The 26,231-nt window shown below is 37.2% G+C and overlaps 1 protein-coding gene across 3 annotated transcripts in view; it reads right to left on the bottom strand.

The window, feature by feature from the left end:
- AKAP10 (A-kinase anchoring protein 10) overlaps window positions 1-26,231 on the bottom strand; it is an 88,278-nt gene that overhangs the window by 16,602 nt on the left and 45,445 nt on the right. For 2 of the 3 annotated variants that reach the window (XM_058559642.1, XM_058559644.1), the window contains 8 exons: window positions 26,114-26,212; window positions 21,634-21,718; window positions 20,699-20,822; window positions 19,490-19,626; window positions 17,066-17,210; window positions 14,791-14,964; window positions 9,291-9,400; window positions 6,383-6,465 (listed from right to left, as the gene is read on the bottom strand). In XM_058559642.1, coding sequence (XP_058415625.1) covers window positions 6,383-6,465; window positions 9,291-9,400; window positions 14,791-14,964; window positions 17,066-17,210; window positions 19,490-19,626; window positions 20,699-20,822; window positions 21,634-21,718; window positions 26,114-26,212 — 957 coding nt within the window. Of the gene's footprint in view, window positions 1-4,889; window positions 4,912-6,382; window positions 6,466-9,290; window positions 9,401-14,790; window positions 14,965-17,065; window positions 17,211-19,489; window positions 19,627-20,698; window positions 20,823-21,633; window positions 21,719-26,113; window positions 26,213-26,231 lie in introns of those variants that run through there. The other variant, XM_058559643.1, reaches the window with a different exon arrangement.

The following is a 26,231-nucleotide window of genomic DNA, read 5'->3' as shown; positions in this document are numbered from 1 at the left end:
AGTGTCCCTCAACTGATGATTGGATCAAGAAGATGTGGTATATATATACTGTGGAATACTACTCAGCCATAAAAAAGACAAAATTGTCCCATTTGCAACAACATGGATGGGCCTGGAGGGTATTATGTTAAGCGAAATAAGCCAGAAAGAGAAAGACAAACACTGTATGATCTCACTCATATGTGGAATATAAACCAACACACGGACAGAGAAAACTGTAGTGTGGTTACCAGGGGCAACGGGGGTAGGGGGTGGGCACAAGGGGTGAAAGGAGACATATATATGGTGATGGACAAACAAAAATGTACAACCCCAAATTTGATAATGTTATAAACTATTAAGACATCAACAAAAAAATTTAAAAAAAATTAACATCATAATTTTTCATCCAGAAAACTCATGCTAAAAAACTTAATCTACCTTCCTTATTTACTCTCCGTATGAAATCTGTCACCTAATTGTACCCTGGATGCAGTCTCTTAAATTACTCCTTGGAAGTCTTATAAATCTTTTTTTTTTTTTTTTATAATTTTATTTATTTCTTTTTCCCCCAAAGCCCCAGTAGATAGTTGTATGTCACAGCTGCACATCCTTCTAGTTGCTGTATGTGGGACGCAGCCTCAGCACGGCCGGAGAAGCGGTGCGTCGGTGCACACCCAGGATCTGAACCCAGGCCACCAGCAGCGGAGCTCGAGTACTTAACCGCTAAGCCACGGGGCCGGCCCATGGCCTTCTTTCTAATTCCTGCTACCACTACCTACCTTCAAATCCTCTTTGTCTTCTATCTACATTACTAGGTAATCCTACTACCTGACTGGTTTCTCTGATACCAGTCTCTCCTCAACTCCAATTCATTTCCATACTACTGCCAGAAAAAATGCATCTAGTTGGTACTCTGCTTAGAAATCTTTTCTTTTTTTTTTTGTGAGGAAGATCAGCCTTGAGCTAACATCCATGCCAATCCTCCTCTTTTTGCTGAGGAAGACCGGCCCTGAGCTAACACCTATTGCCAATCCTTCTCCTTTTTTTCCCTTTTTCTCCCCAAAGCCCCAGTAGATAGTTGCATGTCATAGTTGCACATCCTTCTAGTTGCTGTATGTGGGATGCGGCCTCAGCATGGCCGGACAAGCGGTGCATCGATGCGTGACTGGGATCCAAACCTGGACCGCCAGTAGTGGAGTGCGAGCACATAACCGCTAAGCCACGGGGCCGGCCCCTGCTTCAAAATCCTTGATGCCTATTTGATAGGAATCTAGCCCTCTTAATATGACATGAAAGGGCTTTCACAATGTAAGTACAGCTTCATCTCCCATCAGTGCATCCAGGCACCAGGGACTGCCACTACAGACCCCATGTTCACAACATCCTTTATAATTCCTTCTTGTTAGACTTTCTCCTCAATGATTTGAATGTAACTTGTAAAATTACTTTGCTTGCCCTCAAAGCAAAGTTCTCATACTCTCAGAAGCCTGTGAGATATACCCTTCTCCAAACTCAATGCTTTCCTCTGTGCCCTATTATCAGGGTTTCAAAACCCAAATTGAAACTATAGGATGCTAAATGGACAGACATTCTTTGCAGCTGTCCTCAGCAAGGAAGGAGAGGAAGAGAGAGGAAGCAGAGCTGAACTGCAAACAACTGTCGTCAAAATGGTATTCAGAACCAACGTCCCGGGGTTGCTATTTATCTGCTGTGTCATCCTTAACAAGCTGTAATCTCCCTGATCCTCAACTTCTTCACTTGTAGAATAAGGAGGTGGTATCCACAGATGCATCATATAAGATTTGCATGAGCTTTAAAATACTAAGAAATCTCCATTATTTTGTGTCTGAGAAGGGTGGAGTGGGGCACTGTGAGTATCCTCAGAAGAATCAAGTAATTTGGATAAGAAAATTTAGTGTCTGTGTCAGTTTAAAAAATGATTTTTTTCCTAAATAAAATAAATATGACCCATAATCTTACCACCCAGATAATCTCTACTGAAATTCTTCCAGATTAATTCAATCAACAAATATTTAATGAGTGCCTACCATGTGCCAGTCATAATTTTAGAATCAGGAAATATAGTGCCAAATAAGATACACAAAATCTCTACTCTCAGAGAGGTAATATTCTAGTCAGGAAAGACAAATAGACTATAAACAAGTATGCAAATGAACAAGATAATTTCAGACAGTGAATACGAAAATAAAGCAGTGGTATGTTAGTGGTATGGGTGATTTTAGATCACGTGGGCTGGGAAGTCCTCTCTGAAGAGAGAATATCTGTGATGAGAAGGAGCCAATCTTTGAGTGAAAGCCATGGCGGACTTTCATGGCAAGGGAAACGCAACTATTGAGGCCCTAAAAGGGAAGAGACCTTAGAAAAAGAATAAGGGAGAGTCCAATTAGTGCTGAGTCCATGAAAGGAAGAGTAGTTCAAGGTAAAGTTGTACAGGCAGGGAGGAGACATTCATGGGTCACAGCAAAGAGCTGACAAGAAACCATGGGGGAGGAGATGGGTGGATGATTAAGCAGTAAAGCACGTAGCATAAAAAAATTCAAAAAATAGAGGAAAAGGGTATAATGAAAAGTAAAAAGTACCTCCCTCTTCTCATCCCTAAGGTAATCCATGTTACATTTTTTGTGTATCCTTTCAGGCAATATATATTTATATCCTTTTAAAAACACCATACACAACATCACCTATGATGTATTCTAACCAAAACATGTAACTCAAATCATCAAGACTTTAGGTACAAGAATATGCTAAATAATACAACTAGGAAAATCCAGAAGGTTGGGCATTTTATAGGATAACTAGCGTGACAGGTTTACCAAGTCAGGGTCATAAAAAAGGGATGAAGCTAGATTAGAATAAACTGAGACTACACCCTCTTGTTTGTATCCTTGGCACCTGGCACAGTGTTTAGCTCACAGGAATCACTCAAATGCCTTCTGAGTGAATGACCTGAATCTGTAGGCTCCTACATTATGTCACTTACTTACCAAAAAAAAAAAAAACAACCTTGGGGCCAGCGGTGTGGCCTAGTGGTTAAGTTCAGCGCACTCCACTTCGGGGGCCTAGGTTCAGTTCCCAGGGGCAGACCTACACCAATAGTCAGCGGCCATGCTGTGGCGGCGACCCACATACAAAACAGAGAAGACTGGCAACAAATGTTAGCTCAAGGGGAATGTTCCGCAGCAAAAAAAAAACAAAACTTGACTTAAAGAGACATCTAGACAACTAAAGAAAGACCAGGATATATGGATATTTACTCAAACTGCAGAAATTACTACTCGTTTCTTTACATAGGCATGTCTTTATTAAATTAATAATACAAGTAATGGATGGGCTTGCTGGTAGAGATATAATCCTATTGCCTCTACCTTTAAATATAACCCAAATCTGACTGTTCTTCCACTACCTAATCCACAACCACCATCAACACCCCTGACTTAGACCATGGCAAGAATTTTGTTTCCTGCTTCTCCTCTTAAACCTCTACCTTCTATTCTCCAAACAGCTGCCAAAGCCATCCCTTTAAAACATTACAGGCATACCTCGGAGATATTGTGGGGTGGGTTCCAGACCACCGTAATGAAGTAAGTCACATAAATTTTTTGGTTTCCCAGTGCATATAATAGTTATGTTTACACTATACTGTAGACAGTGTGCAATAGCATTACATCTAAAAAACAATGTATATACCTTAATCAAAACATACTTTAGGGGCCAGCCAGGTGGCTTAGTGATTAAGTGCGCCCACTCCCCTTCGGCAGCCTGGGGTTTGCAGGTTCGGATCGTGGGCACTGACCGACTCACCGCTTGTCAAGCCATGCTGTGGTGGCGTCCCATATATAGTGGAGGAAGATGGGCGTGGATGTTAGCCCAGGGCCAGTCTTCCTCGGCAAAAAGAGGAGGATTGGCATTGGATGTTAGCCACTTTGCAGGGGAGGGTCTTGTAAAAAACGCAATATCTGCTAAGCACATTAAGCGAAGTGCAATAAAATGAGGTATGCCTGTAATCACTCCATGTTACTTCCCTGCTCCTACGTCCAGTGTGTCCCCAGCACTTTCAAGTTCCTACTATGGTCTGTGGTAACCCTCCCAACCTCACTCGCCTTCTACCAGTTTCCCTTCGCTTGCTCCTCTTGACCACACTGGTCTTGCTGCCCTTTGATCATGCTGAGCTCTTAAGCTTCAGGACCTCTATTCTTTTTTGTGTGTGTGTGAGCAAGATTGGCCCTGGGCTAACATCCACGCCCATCTTCCTCTACTTAATATGGGATGCCACTGTGGCATGGCTTCATAAACGGTGCGTCTGTCCGTGCCTGGGATCCAAACCTGCGAACCCTGGGCCACGGAAGCAGAATGCACTAACTTAACCGCCAGGCCGCCGGGCTGTCCTCCAGGACCTCTATTCTTGTTCCTTCTGCCAAGAATGCCCTTCCTCCAGATGTTGCCAGGGCTTACTCCCCCATTTTGCTCAGCTCTCTACTCAAAATGCTACTTCTCCAGTGAGACCTTTCCTGACACCACTTCTAAAGACTCCCGACTACTCTTCCAGCCTCATGCTCTGTTTACGTATGTTTATATGTAAGTATATATAAACATGTGCACATGCACTGTATTTGTTTATCTCTTTACTATCTCCTCCACTATAATGTAAGCTCCGTGAGGGCAGGAATTTTATTTTCTTCCCAGTATCTAGAACAGTAGATGCATAAAGTAGGCACTCAAATTTTAGAATTAATGAATAAATGAATAATATGAAGAGATTGAATGAATAGAATGAGCAGAGAGAGTGGTTTGGGAAAAAGTTTGTTGTATATCTTTACTCATAATATACCTTAATTTACATAAAACAGACAAAAACAAACTGCAAACACCCAACACCTATACTCTAAAGCAGTAGCACTTCTTAATGAGCTGTCAGAAGAATAAAACCACTTTAAAGAAACCAAACAGGGGCCAGTAAGGTGGCATAGTGGTTGAGTTCACAAGCTCTGCTTCCGGCAGCCTGGGGTTTGCGAGTTCAGATCCCAGGCGTGGACCTATACATTGCTCATCAAGCCATGCTGTGGCGGCACCCCACATACAAAAAATAGAGGAAGATGGGCACAGATGTTAGCTCAGGGACAATCTTCCTCACCAAAAAAAACCCGCCCAAAACAAAAAACTAAATAGCTCAGAGATTCTATTAACACTAGAGACCCCATTATCCTCACTGACAGAAGCTACCTGATAACCACGTAGAGTCCAACCCGTAGAGGCTGTCTAGCACCTCCTCTGCTCCAAGGCCACTAGTGACATCTTCCGAGTATTCACCTTTTACCCAAGAAAAGACACTACGAGATTTTAAGTTTCATAATGGCAGGAGCTGTATCTTCTAACCTGCCCAGTGAATGTAAGTGCACAGGGGCACTCAAAAATTATTTACTGAACGAACTGTGTAGACTTCCTTCAGTCTTTATACTTTTCTCAACTGTGTACCTCAGACTTCTCTGGCAAAAAAGGAAAAAAAATCAACTATTTGGATAAATAAAGTAAAATAGGTAACAGGCCCTTTTTCAGTCTAAATTACTTCAACAATTGTTGCATTTTTTTGCTTACTTTGCCAATGTATATCTGACCCAATAGTAGATTGTTCATCAACATTTTTAAAGTGGTGCACTTCATTACCCAAATAACAGTTGCATTAAAAAATAAGATAAACAGAATAGGAATGCAGTCCTTTTAAGAAGACTAACAACAGCTCTTAATTTTAAACACATTTATCAAAATGGAGCATTTCTGCTTATAAAAGTATCTTTTACTCAAGACAATACTGTCAATCTAATCACACCGAAAAAATTTTAGATATCATCTGAATGAATCCACACTGGTTTCCAAAATCTTCCTGTATAAACCAATTCTTTGGAAGCTGAAATCAGTCACAAAGAATGCATCTGTCAAAAACGATTTCTGTGTTTAACTCTTGGAATTGACCAAGCACTCTTCTGCTGATTAAACAAAGGATCTGAGTTTCAACCTATTAATATTTTCCACATATATTTCATAATAACTCTCAGCTATTTAGAGGAAATTTAATAAAATAAAGGGTCTCAAGATAAACCTCAAGTCCAACCTGGATCGGGTATTTCACCACTAAATAAAAGGTGACAAACATTTTTTCATATAGATGTGCCTTCTGTAATGGTAAAGCAAGTTCAATAACTTTTGATTCAGAGGGAGAGATGGTACAGAGATGTGATTACATGAAGCCCTTGTAGTCACTAGTGACTAAAAACACAAGGTGAAAGATGTGGCACTTACAGTTGAAATCTTAAATGATACTTCACTTACAGTCAATGACTAATGCAAGCAGAGGCTCAATATGGAGTATAAAAACACCACAAACCTTTTGATTTCTTTACATCAGGTTCAGGCTCAGATTCTCGGATGAACTGCCCCAAGTCACTGACTCTTCCAAATGTCATCTTCCTAAATAAGTATAAAGAGAAGAATATAATTTCTAACAATCAATTTTAAATTAAGAAAAAAAAAGTCAATTTATAAGCATCTCCCATAAATTTAGAAAGTTAAAAATACAATTTACAGCTAACCCATGTTATTCAGAGTGAGGCTTATTTTAAATAGAGCCATCTCCCACAGAAAGCAAAATAATCTCTAATTAAATGCAATTCCATTCAAAATCCCAAAAATATTGATGAAACATGACAAGTTACTAAGTAATTCACAATTCTAAAATTCATACATAAGAGAAAAGGCAAAGAACAGCCAAGATAATGTTGTAAAAGAAGAGATAAAAAGGTAAGATTTGCCCTAACAAGAGAAAAAAGCATTAGAAAGCTAGAGTTTATTATAGATAATAATTATATTTATTATAAAGCTATAGTAATATAAAGCAAAGTTAAAAGGCAAAAAACACAGGGAAAGGTCATATTTTTTTTTTGAAAGGTCATATTTTTAACAGATATTACTAACCAATAATTAATAACCAGAAACATACCGAATTCCAACAAGTCACTAAGAAATCACCCAACAGAAAAATGTGAAAAGGAGATGAATAGTCAATTCACAGAAGAACTTGAACAACCAACAAACATATCAAAAGAAACTCAATCTCATAAGCAATAATCCAAGTTTGGTTTTAAAAAATTAAAAGTTTGACATTAGCTAGTGTTGACAAGGATGTGGGCAAAATTAGTGTCTTTGTTAATGGCTGTTAAGAATGTAAAATGTATACTTTTTTTGTGTGTGAGGAAGACTAGCCCTGAGCTAACACTGGTTGCCAATCCTCCTCTTTTTGCGGAGGAAGATCAGCCCTGGGCTAACATCCGGGCCCATCCTCCCCTACTTTATACGGGACACCGCCACAGCGTGGCCTGACAAGCATGCACAGGTCCGCGCCCGGGATCCGAACCTGCAAACCCCGGGCCGCCGAAGCCGAGCTCGTGAACCCAACCGCTACACAACCGGGCCGGCCCCTGTACAGATACTTTTAAACGTAAATTGGTAAGATCTATTAAAATTTAAAAACTGCTTTTCAGTACAAGGAAGTATACAAAAGGAAGTCCTTTGCTGTACTGTGTATAACAGTGAAAAATTGTAAACAACTTAAATATTCATCAATACCAAAATGGCCACATAGTGGCACAACACACTAAAGGACATTTACCCACAGTTATGAGCTATAATTAACATTATATATGGAATACTATAACATAGTTGAAGTGAGATATATCTGTACAGACTAACAGAAAAAAATCTCCAAAACTCACCAAAAATGCAAGCACAAGATACAGAATAGAGTGTAATATCAATTACATAAAAATAAGCAAACAAAAATACCCACACCATAACATAGTGATTATTCTGAGTAGGAAGGTGGGAAAATAAGCAGTGGTGTGTGATCAAAGGGACATTACCTTACCCATAAATTTAATTTTTTATAATAAAAGACTAATGTGTTTGTAATTAAAAGTCAGTTGAAAGAAGAAAAATAAAATTTGTGATGCCTATATATCATTTCATTTCAGGAAAAGTGGATCTCATTTTAGAGATACCCCTCCTAATAAAACACCATTTCATATACGGGTGCCAATACACCAACTGATACAAATATGTTTGCCTTGAAAAAAATTTCAAGAAGATGCTAAAACCGTAAAACTAAAACAAACAATGAAAATTATCTTTAAAGATGGGAAAAAAAATCATTATTTCTCTATTTCTGACTCATTTTTAAAATTATTTTTAAAAATATTTATTTTATGCACAAAAAAACCCCATAGAAGTAAAACATTTTGCAATTGATACGTTTCTTAAATAAGGCTTTAAATAAATGAACCAACCATTCCTTAAGAATAAATATCATCTTTGGGAATTAACTCATTTAGGTTTATTGTCCACCATTTCCTAAAAGAAGAAATAAAGATTACTACAACGCTGACACAGCTGAAGTGTGCTTTCCAAAGACAATGTGGTCAAATAACCTTTTATTTAGTTCAAAGTACTTTCCAGACTCCTTGGTCTCCCAAATATCACATTTACCTTCTGATAAAAGCAATTAAACATGCTGAAATCCCTTTTTCATGGTACTGCTGGGTCTGGGGTTGGGGTGGGGTAATCAAGCCTTTAATCAAGTCATCTTTAGGGAGGAGGAAGCGATTTTATGATTTGAGCTGTGGTAAACTTCAGTAAGTGGCATATCTTATGAATCACTATCTTTTTGTTACAGGACAAAATAAACAACCAAGTTAATTCTTAAATACGAAGAAATAATCACATTACATGGCATCTTTGTACTTTATTTTTATTTTTGCTTTTAAGACAGAGACTTTGAAATAGCTAACATATGAATCAAACGAAATGTGGAAGAGATAGCCTAAAACATACTATATAAACATGACACTCCTCAATCTCATACATGGAGTTAGAATAATGATGGTAATGATATTTACGAAGCACTTACTAGATACCAGGCAATGTTTTAAACGCTTTTCATGTATTATCTCATTTAATCCCATCAAGAACCCAATGAAGTAGTAATATTATCCTCATTTTATAGATGAAAAAACTGAGACACAAACAGATTAAGTACCTGCCAGTAAGTGGCTGAGCCAAGATTAAAAGTCAGGAAGTCACTCCTGAGCTTTCACGCTTAACCACGTTCTACGCACACTATATATAAAAGCGTTGGGCATATAATTATAGATTAGAAATAAGTTTAAAATTTTAAATTGAAAAATAAAAAAGATGCAAAATTCACTACACTCATATAAGGTCTAGACATGAGCCAAGCTTACCCTGCATATGTCCGTTGATATAAAGATTCTGGATCCAGACTTGCAGCATCCACAATTATCGCTTCATCAAAATTTTTCAGAATTTTAACACTGGCTTTTTTCACACCAGACTACAAAAGAAATTGTAAAATCAGTAGTATATTATTCAGGAATCAAATCAGTCCTGGGTTTGGAATATGACAGATTTGTACAAAATCTTCAGTGTTTAAAATACACATAAGTTTTACTCAACCCCATCACTACTGAGGTGCTTAACAGCAATAATACTGAAATGTAACCTCGATATATAACTATAGGAGGAAAGCAAGATATTAAAACCTACAACATATGCATCTGTACACCAAATCTGTTTTCTTAATGACGTAAGTTCCAACAAATATACTGTCTTCATAGGCCTTATGTCCCCAAGTTTGCAAAACTCCCATTCATCCAAGCATATATCTTGCCTAATAAATGTAAAGCCCAACTTTTACAGGATAATCACAAACACTTTTGATTCTCAGTGAGGCCCAGTGACAAAAGAGACGCTAAAGAAAACTTTCTAAAATGACCAGCTTGATGAGTGTAGTTAAGTTCCCCTCTAGCATTCTACCTCCCACTCCTCACCCCCACAGAAAAAGCAAATCAGAATTGGTATTTCTATGAAATACAGAGCCATGGGTTGACCCAGAAATTCCACTTCTAAAAATTCAATTACAGACAGACTCAGACTTACACACAAAATGACTTATATACAAGATTATTCACTGCAGCATTGTTTAAAATAACACTGCAGCATTGTTTTAAAATAACAAAAGACAGGAACATACTTAATATCCATGACTAGGGTATAGGTTAAATTAATAAAATAAATAACTGAATAGACTCTTACAGAACATTATATAGTTGGGGGGGAAGGGCTCTCTTTATGTGCCGAGAAGGGCACATAATTAAAAAGAAAGAAGCACCAGAATAAAAAAAAAAGGGAATACTTCTATGAGGCCATTGCTATTCAGATACCAAAACCAGACATCACAAGGAAAGAAAACTACAGACCAATCTCTCTTATGAGCATGGATGCAAAATCCTCAACAAAATACTAGCAAACCAAATCTAGCAACATCTAAAAATAATTATATACCATGACCAAGTGGAATTTATCCCAGGAATGTAAGATCGGTTTAACATCTGATAATCAATTAATATAGTACACCATGTCAAAAGAGTAAAAACCAAAAACCCACATATTCATACCAACTGATAGAGCATTTGATAAAATCTAACTCCCTTTTACGATAAAAAAAAAAATTCAACAAATTAGGAATAGTAGGGAACTTCCTCAATTTGATAAAGAGCATTTATGAAAAACCCATACCTAACATCATACTAAATGATGAAAAACTGGAAGCTACCCCTGTGAGATCAGGGACAAGACAAAGATGCTCACTTTCATCACTTCTATTCACATTGTACTGGAAGTTCTAGTCAGCACAATTAGGCAAGAAAACAAAATAAAATGCATCCAAAGTGGAGAGGAAGAAAGAAACTATTTCTATTCGCAGATGACAAGATCTTACATAGGGAAAAATCCTAAAGAATCCACAAGAAAACTATTAGAGCTAACAAATGAATTTAGTAAAGCTGAAGGTACCAGATCAACACACAAAAAGTAGTTATATTTCTATGCACTATCAATGAAGAATCAGAAAAGAAAATTAAGAAAACAATTATATTTATAATAACATCAAAGAGAATAAAATACTCCGGAATAAACTGACCCAAGGAGGTGTAAGACTTGTACCCAGAAAACTAAAAAATGTTGCTGAAAGAAATTAAAGATGGCTTAAATAAATGGAATGATATCTCATGTTCATGGACTGAAAGACTTAATATTGTTAAGCTAGCAATACTCCCCAAAGCAATCTACAGATGCAATGTAATCCTGAACAAAATGAAAAAGCTGAGTGCTGGCCCCGTGGCTTAGCAGTTAAGTGCGAGCGCTCTGCTACTGGCGGCCTGGGTTCGGATCCCAGGCGCGCACTGACGCACCGCTTCTCCGGCCATGCTGAGGCCGCGTCCCACATACAGCAACTAGAAGGATGTGCAACTATGACATACAACTATCTACTGGGGCTGTGGGGGGGAAAAAGGAGGAGGATTGGCAATAGATGTTAGCTCAGAGCCGGTCTTGCTCAGCAAAAAAGAGGAGGATTGGCACGGATGTTAGCTTAGTGCTGATCTTCCTCACAAAAAAAAAAAAAAAAAAAAGAAGAAAAAAAAGAAAAAGCTGATCCTAAAATTCATATGGAATTGCAAGGGACCCAAAATCGTCAAAACAATCCTGCAAATAAAAGAAACAAAGTCAGAGGACACACACTTCTAATTTCAAAACTTACAAAGCCGTGATAATCACAACAATGTAGTACTTGCATAAGGATAGACGCGTAGATCAATGGAGTAGATCAATGGAGTAGAACTGAGAGCACAGAAATAAACCCTCATGTCTATGGTCAAATGATTTCTGACAAGACCATTCAATGGTGAAAAGGTAGTTTTTTCAATAAATGGTGCTAGGACAACTAGATATGCACAAGCAAAAGAATAAAGTTGGACCCTACCTCATATAATATGCAAAACTAACTAAAAATAGATCAAAGGCCACTCTTAGAAGAAAACATAGGTAGGCATGAGGACTGACAGCTTAATAGGCACGAGGCTTCATTTGGGGTGATGAAAAAGATGGAACTAGACAGTGGTGATGGCTGCACGACACTGAATATACTAAACTGTATACTTTATAATGGTTAACTTTATGTTAAGTGAATTTTACCTCAATAAAAAAAATAAATTGTATTTCTATACATTTACAATGAACAATTTGAATATGACATTAAGAAAACAATTCCATTTATAATAGCATCAAAAAGAAATAAAATATTTAGAAACAAATTTTAAAAAAGAAATATAAAACTTAGACAGTCATGTCGCATAATGATGTTTCAGTCAACAAGAGACTGCATATATGACAGTGGTCCCATAAGATTAGTAACATATAGCCCAGGTGTGTAGTGGGCTATACGATCTACGTTTGTGTAAGGATACTCTATGATGTTTGCACACCGACGAAATTGCCTAACAACACATTTCTCAGAATGCATCCCTGTCATTAAGCGATGCATGACTATACTTGAAAACTACAAAATACTGCTGAAAGAAATTAAAGAAGATTTGAATAAATGGAAAGACATCCCATGTTCATGGATCAGAAGATTTAATATTGTTAAGATGGCAATGCTCCCCAAACTGATCTATGGAGTCAATGTACTCCCTATCAGAATCCTGACTGGTTTCTTCATAGAAATTAACAAGCTGATCTTAAAAATCATATGGAAACTCAAGGGACCTCAAATAGTCAAAGCAATCCTGAAAAAGAAGAACTACACTGGAGGACTCTCACTTCCTGACTTCAAAACTTACTACAAAGCAACAGTAATCAAGACAGAGTTAAACAGCGCTATCATTTGACCCAGCAATTCTACTCCTAGGTAGATACACAAGAGAAATAAAAACACATATCAATACAAAAAGTTGTACAGTAGCATTATTCATAACAGTCAAAAGGTAGTAACAACTCAAGTGTCCCTCAACTGATGGATAAACACAATGTGACACGTCTGTACAATGGAATATTATTTGGCTATAAAAAGGAATAAAATTCTGATACATGCTAAATATGGATGAACCTTGAAAATATTATGCTAAACGACGGAAGCTATTCACAAAAGATCACATAACATATGGTTCCATCTATCTGAAATGTCCAGAATAGGCAAATCTATAGAGACAGAAAGTAGATGAGCAGTAGTGTAGGGCTGGAGAAATGAAGAATTCAAAAGGTGATAGTTAAAGAAAATAAGGTTTCTTTCTTGGGTGATAAAATGTCCTAGAATTGATTGTGGTGACAGTTAAGCAACTCTATGACTATACTAAAAACCAGTGAATTATACAATGTAAATGAGTGAATTGTATGGCATGTGAATTATATCTCAACAAAGCTGTACAAAAAAAGAGAAAAGCATACAGTATGCTTTCAGTTATAAAATGACAAAAACAGGTAACAATAATCTATGCCATCAAAAGTCAGGATAGTAGTTACTCTGGCAGGGAGGAGGAGAGCGACTAGAAGAGGGCACAGGAGAGTTTCTGACATACTGGTGATGTTCTATTTCTTGATTTTGATGCGGGTTATATGGGTTAGGTCTAGTTATGAAAATTCTTCAAGTTATATACAGTTATGATACGTAGTTTTCTCTATGTATATTATACTTCAACCAAAAATGTAAAAATATATTTTATGGTTAGAACCTATACCTTTTAAATGCCTAAATAAAAAACAAAACGTTCTAGCCTACATCAAAAAATAAAATGGCGACCACATTCAGCAGGTCATCTCCTACATAACCTTAACAGGAGGAAAAGGTACTAAGGCAATATAATAGTACTCTCTATAAGTTAAGAAAATTTATCCAAGGCCTGGTGTCAAAAAATCTAAAGTGTTGGGGCTGGCCCAGTGGCGCAAGCAGTTAAGTGTGCGCGCTCTGCTGCGGCAGCCTGGGGTTCACTGGTTCGGATCCCGGGCGCGCACTGACACACCGCTTGGCAAGCCATGCTGTGGCGGCGTCCCATATAAAGTGGACGAAGACGGGCATGGATGTTAGCCCAGGGCCAGTCTTCCTCAGCAAAAAAGAGGAGGATTGGCAGATGTTAGTTCAGGGCTGATCTTCCTCACAGAAAAAAAATAAAAAATTTAAAAAAATTTTTAAAAAAAATCTAAAGTGTTATTTATGTATTTGTCAACAGTGACAAGAAAATAATTATGCTATATTATTAAACTTAAGGTGAAGAACACTAGATAGGGAATACTGTTCTGCCTCTACCACTTACTGTGTGACTTTAATAAAGTCAGTGAACTTCTTAATACCTCCTTAGATCTCTTCTCTTGGGGATAACCCACTTCATGTGATTTTGGGGAGAATCAGACAAGGTTTGATATATGAAAGCACTCCAAAAAACAAACAAAGGTTAAGGAAATGTACAATGGCACTATGGTTCAAAACGAAGCCAAAAGCACTTCAGTGAAATACAATATTACGAAATCTAGGAGTTTAGACAATTATTCTATAAAAAAGCACCACAAATTTAGCTACTAAAATTTCCCAAATAATTACACAAAGAGCTCTTCAGAAGCTATAAAGGTATGTCATGTTATTTGATTATTAAAAGCAACAGCTACAGTGTCAAGCAGAATAATGGCCTGAATGAAACAGCATGACACCTTACAATATAATATACTTTTAATTACCACAAACACATTGATTAGAATATATAATATGTAGGCTAATTTTATTTTTCCTTTGTTTCTTCTACAACTTAAAAATTACAAACAGGATCTGTTACTGGTATTTGAAGGAAAGGATTTGTACATGTTTCTTCCTAATGGTAGAGGCAAATTGGTCAATACCTGAGAAGTGGAGCTGTCGGAACCACCTGGGTGAGAGTCGTCAGAAAGGCCGACAGAGCCAAGAGCAGTCAGTGAAACATTCCCTCCCAGAAATTCATCTCCTCTAACCGAATGGATGAGATCATTCAAGTACTTATAATAAAGATTGCTGGACAAAAAGCCAGGCAAAAAGACCTGAAAGAGAGGACAAGTATTATTTTAAAGTTGAAATGAAATACAACTAAAACTTTATTTTAAAACAAAAATTTTACCTATAATTCTACCAGCTAACACAAATGATTTTACTTCTCCTTGTTACGCTCGAAGTATTATCCCTTTGTACACAGTTTACATTGTAACTAAAATTACGTGCACAATTTACAGGTTTTTTCCCCTCAAAACACTTGCCATGAAAATATTATACAGACTTGATATCTAGACTTTGTAGTGACCAGAAAACAATCCAGGGAGTGCATATAATTTGAGTGGATATAATTTGATTCTTCTGGTTGGTTATGAATACTAAAGTCTTTGTGCATATTAATTTTTACTTTTTGAACTGATGTCCTTAAGATAAATTACCAAGAGCGTGACTACTCAGTTAAATAGTATCAATATATTAGCTCTGATATACATGGCCAATTTACCCTTCAAAGGATGTTGTCCATTTGTATCACTAGCAATATATCAACGTATCTGTTTTCTTTTCTTTTCTTTTTTTTTTTTTTGGTGAGGAAGATTGGCCCTGAGCTAATAGCTGTTGCCAATCTTCCTCTTTCTGCTTGAGAAAGATTGTCACTGAGCTAACTTCTGTGCCAGTCTTCCTCTATTTTGTACGTGGGACGCCACCACAGCATGGCTTGATGAGCGAGTGGTGTGAGTCCACGCCTGGGATCTGAACCCACAAACCCCGGGCTGCCACAGCGGAGTGTGCAAACTTAACCACTACCCCACCGGGCCCCTCAAGGTATCTGTTTTGACACAGGCTTTCTAACACTGGGTTGTGTTTTTTTCAAATCATTGTTAAATAAATGCCTAATAGTACATGGATGTTTTTACTTTCATTTAAAAATTATTAATGATGCTGAGTAAGTTCCCATGTTTATTACTGGCATTTCCTATTCCAAACTTTTCCTTCACAGCACTTAACACAACTGTAAATATTTATGTCTGTGTTTAATATGCACCTCCTTTACAGACAGAGCTCCAGGAGGGCAGAAACCATGTTTATTTTGTTTACCACCCTAACATCAATACCTAGCACAGAAATACTCAAAATATTGGTGAACGAATCATTCGTGTCTTTTTCCCATTTATCTACTTGATAGTATTCTTAAAATTAGTATAAGTTATTTACATACACACATTTAGTAAGAAATATTTTAACATTTTGTTTTTCTTTGTATTTTCATTTTCTTTCTTACTCAGAAAGTTTATATTCTTTATATGATATAGACCTGGAACTTTTCTTTTAAAGAAAGATTTTAATTTTAATCATGAAAAAATTATCCCTGGGCAATAGCTGATATTCTATTCAGTTTACCACTAGCATTTTAATGATGTGATTTTTATACGTAACTCTTCCATATTCCTGGAATTCAGTTTTTATGTGCAGCATTATGTAACAGTGCTTACTTAACCCTTTTTCACTTAGATATACACGACATATAGAAGCAACATAATCTCATGGGGCTTATCCTGGGCTCTGTGCAATTCCTGGTAAAATCTGTTCTAGTTTATTAGAAGAATAAATCATCCACAAATTCCAACACTTTCTTATTATTAATAAACTATTAGTGATACCCTAGAAGTGATCACAATACACAAAACTAGTACTCCAACTCTACTGACAAATATTGGTGATATATTTGGATCATGCCTAAGTTAACTTTGCCCAATACTGCTATCTAAAAATATGTAATAATAATAAGAGTAATAATAGCAGTTAACATTTTTTAATGCTTACTATGTGTCAGGTGCTATGTTAATAATAAGCATTTCATATATCTTACCTCATTTTTATCCTCAAAATAACTGAGGTAAGTATCCATATCTCCATTTTAGAAATGAGGAAAATGGCATTAAAGAATTTCAGTAACTGACTGAGGTTCCTCAGCCTATGAAGGTTAAGATTAATACACACCACGTCAGACTCAAAGCCTCTGTTCTCAATCACTATGCTGCACTGCTTCAAGTTTCCACTGTTCTGTTATACTTGATTTTTTCCGTGTTATATTCTCTGGGTTCCACCAGTAAAAACTTCTTGTAGTTTAATACTTTTGAAGTTCTTGGTTACCTTCTCCATGGTTGTCCAGGCCTGACGTAATGGAGTAGTGAAACAGTTAGGGAGTGGCCCACCTTCCCTGCAGATATTGGATTCAATTTCTAATCGTACAATATCATCAAATCCAAGAGGATGTGTGGCCTGGAGGGAGAAGTACCTATGGTAGAAAGACAGCCAAAGTAAAACCAAATTCCACAGCAAGTATAAGCAACTTTTGGCACCTACATCAGAGAATCTTCTGTGAGGCCACTTGACTCAGCCTGAAGACTAGGACTATAGAGCTGAGTGCTGGCAGCCATGCTGACAGCCCTGCTGCAACCTTTATTCCCAGGTATCTGAATCAACTTGCTACTTCCCTATCTGCCTTCCACCATCCTTAATTCTTGTTTAAGATTTTCTAGGGTCAGGCCAAGAAATCCATCAATCACACATGTTTAATGGGCATCTATTCTCTCTTCAGCACTTGGCAGACAGAAATGCATTTAAAAGAGGGTAAGACACAGTCATTTCCCCTGGAAAGAGAGCAGAAAAGATCCCTGCACAGGATACAAGGAGAATACACCATCACAAGTATGAGGCATACGTAATATACATGTAGGAATTCAGAACAAGACAGCACTGAGGGTGAAGTGGATGGATTTGATGTATTTGGATAGAATAATAGGACTTGCTGATGATTTCGTATAAAAAGGAAAAGGAGTAACCAACGATAAAGATTTCTAACTTCATAGGATATAATGCAATTAGTGTTTTGGTAACCTGATTACAAAGTAGATACAAAAAAAGCATTAAAAGCAGAAAACATATATATGCTCTCTTCCAAACATTCTAGTGGCTTCTAACTCATGTCTATGATAAATACAGAAAGGCTGATGTGGTATGATTGTGATGATGCATACGTAAAATATAAAAAGAAACAAGTAGGAACTGGTAAGTCAAATTTGGTACAAAGAACTTGGCAAAATGGCAGTGCCAATGGGATGCCATACAGTAATCTTCATTTAAAAATGGCTCCTAGTGTGAAAATTGGATCCAGTGGGAAATGAGGGTCTCTGCTCCGTGTGGTTACTGAGCCCCACCAGGACCTCTCTAGTGCCACTCTTCTGTTCCAGCATCAAGAAAACTCTTCTTTTTTTGTTATCAGTGTTTTCTCAACAAAAAGTGAATCTCTCATCTTGTAACAAATAAGTTGGTAAAGATTCCTCCATGATTGGAATTTTTGGGCACTGCAGACTAAATTTCTAAATGCTTGCTATTTCCAGATAACAATGTTTCTTAGATAATATTTTCCACGAATATAGTATACTAAAATAAACACTGGACAAACATTAAGAATTGCATTCCAGTCCAAGTTCTGCCCTAACTTGCCTGTGACTCTGAGAAAGTCACTACCTCTCGGGCCTTAGATTTCCTGTCTGCAAAATGGGACAATCAGACTACATCCCTAATCTGGCTATTCTGGCTATTCATCAGAATTATCTGGGGAGTCTTCTCAAAATAAAGATTCCTGGGTCATACCTCAAACCCGCTGACTCAGAATCTCTTAGAAAGGAGGACTGGAAGTCTATTTTTAAGAAGCTCCCAGGTGATTCTTATGCAGACAGCCCAGCGTGAGCCTGCAGAGCAATGTTCAGGAACCACTGACCTAGATGCTCTTAGCTCTCTTCCAACCCTAACACCCCATGAATTTTTCTCTACCCTCAAGTTATCCTCTTAGCACTTGCTTGTGGATGCAAATAACACTTGACTTTCCTTTACAGAATAAGACAAGTTAAATGAAAAGAAGGAACACCATGTCTTACAGGAGCTGGCTACAGACTTATCACTTGCCTGATCAGATGTTTTCAATTCTGTTCACCGTAAGATTTTGCCACCCTTTCATTTTCAATGAAGACTAATGAAAAACTATTATTCATTGGGTAACCTGGCCAAGCAGATTTGCACCAGAAAATATGATACACCCATACATAGATATTCAAGACCCTTTACAATATATTCCAATTAGTTTCATCTTCCTCTTACATTCCCTACCCAAGTTTCAATTACCCAAATTCAAGTTTCTTGCAAGTGCCACATTCCCGGTTCTATCACTTTGCTTGTGCCAATGCTTCTGCCTAGAATATTCTTTCCCATCTTCTCTGGCTAGCAAAATTCAATTAACTCTTCAGGATCCAATTCAGATCTTTCTTCTGTGAAACCCTCCCTGAACTCTACCATCATTGTCCTGCTTGCCACACACAAACCTCCCCTTTCCCCAAGAGAAACTTTTGTTCTAAGAACCCCCAAAACTTCACACACACCATATGAAAAGCAGCTTTTACGCTGCTCCCTGTGAGCTCCTTGGCAGAGAATGAGTTTATTCATCTTTATTTCCAAAGTACATATCAAATAATAAATATCTGCTGAATGCTGAATACTTCTATCAATAAAACTCACTTGTCATATAAAATCATGGCATCATTCTGTGCCTCCTGTCCATCATACTGGCCCTTTTTGGCAGCAAGCTGAGACTGGAAGTTATCTGCTGCCAACCAGAACTGTAAGATATTCACTGCATCCTCTTTTTCCATGTACTAGAAAGGAAAAATACAAAAGAGGAAAATAAGACCATAAAAAGATTTCTTCACCATCTCTAATCTATAAGCCCCAACTATTAAAATACAGGACATCAGCAAAAAACAAAACAAACAAACAAACAAAAGGATCCACTTGTTCAGTTAATGGCAGTCAGCAACTTACAGTCTTTTGAGATTGAAAAGTTTAAAAATATTCTTTTAGGGAAAAAAAACTAACAAAAAAACAACCACCACATAGTTGGATGCAAACTTTAGTGAACTGGAGTAAAAATTACAGTAAAGATGGATTAGTCGTTCCTCGCTGGCAAACATATAAAGAGTAAAGTAATCAGACCAAATCTTTTATACCTGATCATTTCCATCATTCCATGCGACCATATCAAGCTGAACAAATGCTGACTCAAACTTATGGCAAAGAGAGGGAGTGAAAAAACAAATCAACCAAACAAATGTATTCTTGTGAAGAGGCAGAATGCAAGTACGTATCTAACTTACTGCTTTGCGAGACTAGGAATCCTCTTATCTCTACTTAATAGTCATTTGCTTTGCAACAAAAGAATTTCATCTGCTGAAGCCTAACAAACATCATTATACTAAACTGTATGCCTCAAAGAGATTTAACATACTCTTGCTTGTTGCAAATACTTCACTGGGCAATCTCATCAAGTGGCTAAAGTAAAAGCAATGATAGTAGCAAAAAATATACTGCTTTTCTTTCTCTCTTCTGAAGTCCGGTCTGCAAATATTTGTGCACTGGAATCAAGTATCAAATTCTGTGGTTTTAAAACAGCCCCAAATAATTAAAAATATGCATTTTTTTATAAGCAGAGGTTTAACTAGGTTTTTCCAAATTAGAGTTATTTTACACTGATTTCATGTTCTCTTTAATCTAACATGCCATTAAAGTACTCGTCATTATACATAACTTAAAACAATAATTAAATTATTTAAATCCAATTGATCTTTTCGAAAATGATTTGTCTCTTCTATGTTACAGACAGGGCCCCAGCATTTATAGTTTAGAGGCTGGAATGCTCTAATAGAGTGTGAAAGGAAATGCAGACTTTACCTCAGAGAAATAAAAGAGAGCTGACTCACAGAAGAGAATGTCAGCCAGGTAAACAGTTCCACTGGTCAGCACTTCAATCTGGTATTTACAGAAATGGTGACTTCGCAGAAACTCACTAAAGTGCCTGCACACGGACAAAAAGGGAAAATTTGAGGGAATGACCAAGGAAAGAGCTTAAATGGGAAAAATACACTCTTTCCATACTGTGCCTATTGTATCTTGAAAGCCTAGGTCAACGCTACCTCCCTTCCCAAGGTGTCATTCCTGATTCCTCTAAATCTAAGTAATCTCTCCTACCTCTTAATGACTTGGTAACTCTCTCTGATACTTAACACATGCTACTTCGTATTACAGTAACCAAAGAACATGCCGTTTCTTTTATTAGGCTGTAACTTCCTTCAAGGAAGGTATTATATCTAACTGTGCCTTCCACAGAGTACCCTTTTCATAAGTGTTAAACGAATACATAGTTTTTTTTTTTAAGTGTATGCCGCAATAATTAATCTAAAAAAAAAACTTTGGAAGCAGTTTCAACAATTCTACATGGATTTACTAATATAGCAACCATTAAGCTTAAAGCATGCACTAACAAATTAGGATAGCCATCTGAAGACATGCATTGTTTAAATAAATAAACCAATTCTAAAAGTTACACTATAGTCAGGATTACCCCCAAATGACTTCAGAATTAAAAATTCTTTTAACTTAGGAAATATTAACACTAAAAATGAAAATTTGTTTTATTTTTAATAGAGTTCACATAATTGATATTTAAAAGAAACCATTAACCAAGACAGTCTTAGAGTATGCCTATAAGATCCTATAAACCTTCAAAATACCTAAATCGTCAAAAATAGTTTGTTTTTAGTTGAGTGAGGCCCATTCCTATCAGTGAACCCGAATTCCCAAGAATGCAAAATGTGAAAGTAACTTACTCTTGCTCCATTGCACTAAAGACTATGGACTGTGCCAAAACAAAACAGTTGGGATCCACTTGTCCATCTTCTCCACAAATCTTTGCTGTAAAAGAAATGGGAGATAATTAAATTTCTACTAAATGCAAACTATATACATTTTTGAATCAAAGTAGGAAATAACTGTAAAGGGATATAAATTAGAAGGTTTTAAATGGAACTAAGAGAAAATACAGGTGAACAGCTGATCTTGAGGTTGGGAAGGTCTAAACATATACGCAAAAGCAGAAATCAAAAGATTTAACAACATAAAATTAACTTCTATACGTTAAAATACCCCAAAAACATAATAAAAAGGCAAACTGGGGGAAAAAAATTTGCAACACATATGACAGTTTACTCTATGTATCACAGATTATCATTCATATATCAAGAGCTCTTAAAAACTAATAATGTTCCAAAAATAAATGCACAAAGGTGATGAAAAGACCATTGAAAAAAGAATATAAAATGTTCAATATGAAAAGATATGCATGCTCAATAGTAATCAATATAATTATAGATTAGAAAAAGGAGGCATCCCACCTTTTGTCTAGTAAATTGGCACAAAATTGTTTTAATAACTCATATGTTTAATTGTTTAATAATACATATGCTTGAGCAAGGGCATGGGAAAACTGACACTAGTGTTAATAAGAATATAAATTGGTATATCTTTTTCTGGAGGGCAATTTGGCAGTTTCTAGCATAAGCTTTAAAAATGAACATACTGTTTCAATCAGCAATTCTATTTCTAGGACTCTAAAGAATTATGGATATGTGAAAAGATTTATCTGTAAAAAAGGTTATCAAATGTTATTTGGCAGAAATTTTAAAACATAAAATGTGCTAAAATTAGGAATTGCCTAAATAAACTGCAGCAAATCAATAAGCTGTTTAGCTAGGTATTAACATGTCCGGAAAAAAACCATACAACCATGATGGCTGGTTTCACTTTAAGTTCATGACCTTAGTGGGACCTTAATGAAACCCAAGGATCGTACTACAGTTTCCTGGTCCATTTACTCTCACACTCTCCTAGACAATACGTGGCACATCTTCTCCTCTCTCCTTGAACCTCTCAATACCTCTTCTATTCTCTTTGCTGATGACTTTGCTTCCTACCTCACTAAGAAAACAGAAGCAATTAGAAGATGATTTCCATCACCTCCCATCAGATCTATCAACTCACCCACATATCTACCCATGTACTCGGCATTCTCTCCCGTTACTACAGATGAACTGTCCTTGCTCCTATCTAAGCAATCCTCTATTTGAGCACTGGATCTCATCCTCTTCTGCCTCCTCAAGACTTTTCTCCTATAGCAATTGTCCCCTCTCTCTCCTGCATCAGCTTTTCCTTTGCTACTGCCTCATTCTCACCAGCTATGTAGACTGTTTGTATACTATACTTATATACTTGTTTGTATGCTATCATATACCTTACATGCTTATAACATGTCACCTTAAAAAACAAAAACACAAACACAAACCACTGTCCCTTGACTTAACATCCCCTTCCAGCTCATCTTTAGAGCAAAATATCTCATGAGAGTGGCCCATACATGCCATCTCCACTCCTCCTCCTATTTCTCTTAAGATTCCTCCAATTAAGTTTTTGTCTCTAATGGTCCACTGTAATTAAGATGACCACTGGGACCGGCCCCATGGCGTAGCGGTTAAGTGTGCATGCTCCGCTGCTGGTGGCCCTGGTTCAGATCCCGGGCGCGCACCGACACGCAGCTTGTCAAGCCATGCTGTGGCGGCATCCCACATAAAATGGAGGAAGATGGGCACGGATGTTAGCTCAGGGCCAGTCTTCCTCAGCAAAAAGAGGAGGATTGGCCTGGATGTTAGCTCAGGGCTGATCTTCCTCACACACACAAAGAAAGATGACCACTGGACCAGCTGCCCACCGGGTTGCCAAATCTATTCCATTCCTAGTATTCATCTTACTTAACCTAACAGTATGATTTAACACCTTTGACCACTCCCTTCCTCCCAGAAACATTTTCTCACTTGGCTTCCAGAAAAAACTACTTTCTTGATAAACAGTTGATGTAGGAGGGCCTACACTACTAGCTGTTACTTCTAAGTCTCCTTTGCTAGTTCTTCCTCATCTGCCAGACTTCTAAATGGTAGGCCTGCCCCAAAACTCAGTCCTTAGACCTACTGTCTTTACTCATTACACTCACTCCCATGGTAACCTTATCCAGTTTCACGGCTCTAAACTCATCTATATGCTGATGACTTCCAAACACACATCTCCAACCTGGACTTCTCTCATGACCTTCTAAGGTAGATGTTCAACTGCCTACTTGACATTCACCATTTGGATGTCTAAAATTCAAACTCCTAATTTTCCCCATAAGCCATTATTCCCACAATCTCCTCATCTTATAAAAATCTTCCAGGTATTCAGATTTTTAAAAAATGAAGTCAGGCTTGATTTCTTTTGTCGTCTCACACCACTCACTTCCAAACCATCAGCAAATTCTGTTACCTGTACCTTCAAAATCTTCAAAAAATTCTACCTCTTCAAGGATTTTTGGAAGATGGAGGAGACAGTGCAAGCACAGTTTTTGGGTCATTCTGAATCCCCACGTAAAAACAGAGTAATTAGATAGCAACACCAAAAGCCCACAGATAACATTTACAACAAAACTAGGCAGGTGGGATACACAATAATAGCTAAAGTGGAGGCGTCTTCAAACTATAACTTACTTAAAGTACAGCTAATATTAAAATATTCCAACTGAAAGAGGAGACAAATAATTAGGGCAGGGTTCAGAAAAATGAGGCTCAAAGAGGAAAAGTGACTGGTCTAAAGACATATAGGTAACTAACATTTTAAAATGCATGATAATAGGGGCCGGCCCGGTGGCGCAAGCGGTTAAGTGCTGGCGCTCTGCCACGGCGGCCCAAAGTTCACCAGTTTGGATCCCGTGTGCACACCGACGCACTGCTTGGCAAGCCATGCTGTGGCGGCGTCCCATATAAAGTGGAGGAAGATGGGCACGGATGTTAGCCCAGGGCCAGTCTTCCTCAGCAAAAAAAGAGAAGGATTGGCAGATGTCAGCACAGTGCTGATCTCACAAAAAAAATAAAAATAAAATGCATGATAATAGACACTGAGATGGAAACTTTCTCAGATCCCTTGATCATTAAACATTATCAACTCGATCTTTCAGAAGACCTATCCCCTCAAGGGGATTACATCATTAATCTAATAAAGTTTAAGAAAAGGAAAATTAGAATTGCAGTGACATTTCATTTTTAAATGTTTTATTTGGCTCAAAATTCTTTCCTTTTCTCCCCTACCCTAGACAGTTTGGTTATCAATTGGTACAAATAAATCCCCAAAAGAATTACTAGCCAACCAATTCCTCAAATAGCCAAATTCTAATCAGTTAGGACACCCCAGTGGAATTATTAGAAAAAGTTGGCCGAAGGAAGTCTGGCAGGCGGTAGCAACAGATCCTAACATAAAAATAGACAGAGGAACTACATAGAAAAACCAAAATCCTGTGACAACATTTGCGACAAAACTGGGTGAAAACTCCAAAATACAAGCAGATGGGGACAAACCAACAATGGCCACAAGACCTAAGTGTTTTAGGTGTCTGTGTGAGAGAAAGAAAACAATCGGACAGACCCGCCAATAGCCAACAGTCGTTCACTGGAAACTATGGTGGGCCAATTTAGGAACCATAGCTGAGACTAGAAGGGATTTTGCTGTCTCCAATAACGAGGGAGTGCAAATACCTGTGGGAAAGACTAAAAGAGCCCCAAGCTGGGAAGAATCTGCAAAGAGTAGAATAACATGCTTCATTTCATAAATCAAAAATACTAAATTTTTGTAATAAAAATACAAAATTGAGTACTAGGACTTGATGAAAATACCATAAATATTTGTTCAATGAATAAATGAACCATTTTTATCTGTGAATACAGGTGTACCTAAGGTCCTTCTGATACAACATAGGAAAAGCTTTCAAACATTTTTTTTACTATGACCCAGAGAGAAATATATTCATGTGACTCAGTACTTGTTGTTAGTGCCACTGAGCTGACTTATTACCTCGGGCAAATTATTTACCCTCTCTTTGCTTCAGTTCCCTCATTTATAAAATAATAACTATATTTATGCTGCAAGGTTTTTTAGAAGATTAAATGAGTTTATCCAGGGAAAGTGCTTAGAATATTGTCTGGGATACAGTAAGTTCTCAATAAATGTGTACTATTGTTCTTGCTCACATTGTTATTCAAGTCAAAGTCTAAGAATTTGGGTCCAATATATAAGAGAGAAAGTTTTCAAGTGAGCTACAATCAGACATAATAAAGTACTCTGAAAAACAGACTAGGAAGAGATATGTTGAATTCCATGTTCATAAAAAATTCTCTTAATCAATAACCAAAAATAGGCATTTTTTTCTTTGCCATAGCTTCAAGCACTACTTACCTATGATGTCATTTCTCATTGCTTCTGTAATTGGTATTGGCTTAGCAGCATCTGGAGATATATATTTGGTAAAAGTATTCACTGCATCTTGTTCTATACCTGCAAGGGCAGAAGGGAA

Source organism: Diceros bicornis, chromosome 18, assembly GCF_020826845.1.
Source record: "Diceros bicornis minor isolate mBicDic1 chromosome 18, mDicBic1.mat.cur, whole genome shotgun sequence".
Classification (NCBI taxonomy): Eukaryota; Metazoa; Chordata; class Mammalia; order Perissodactyla; family Rhinocerotidae; genus Diceros; species Diceros bicornis.
The sequence above is the reverse complement of the archived record's forward strand: the minus strand, read 5'-3'. Positions and strand labels throughout refer to the sequence as shown.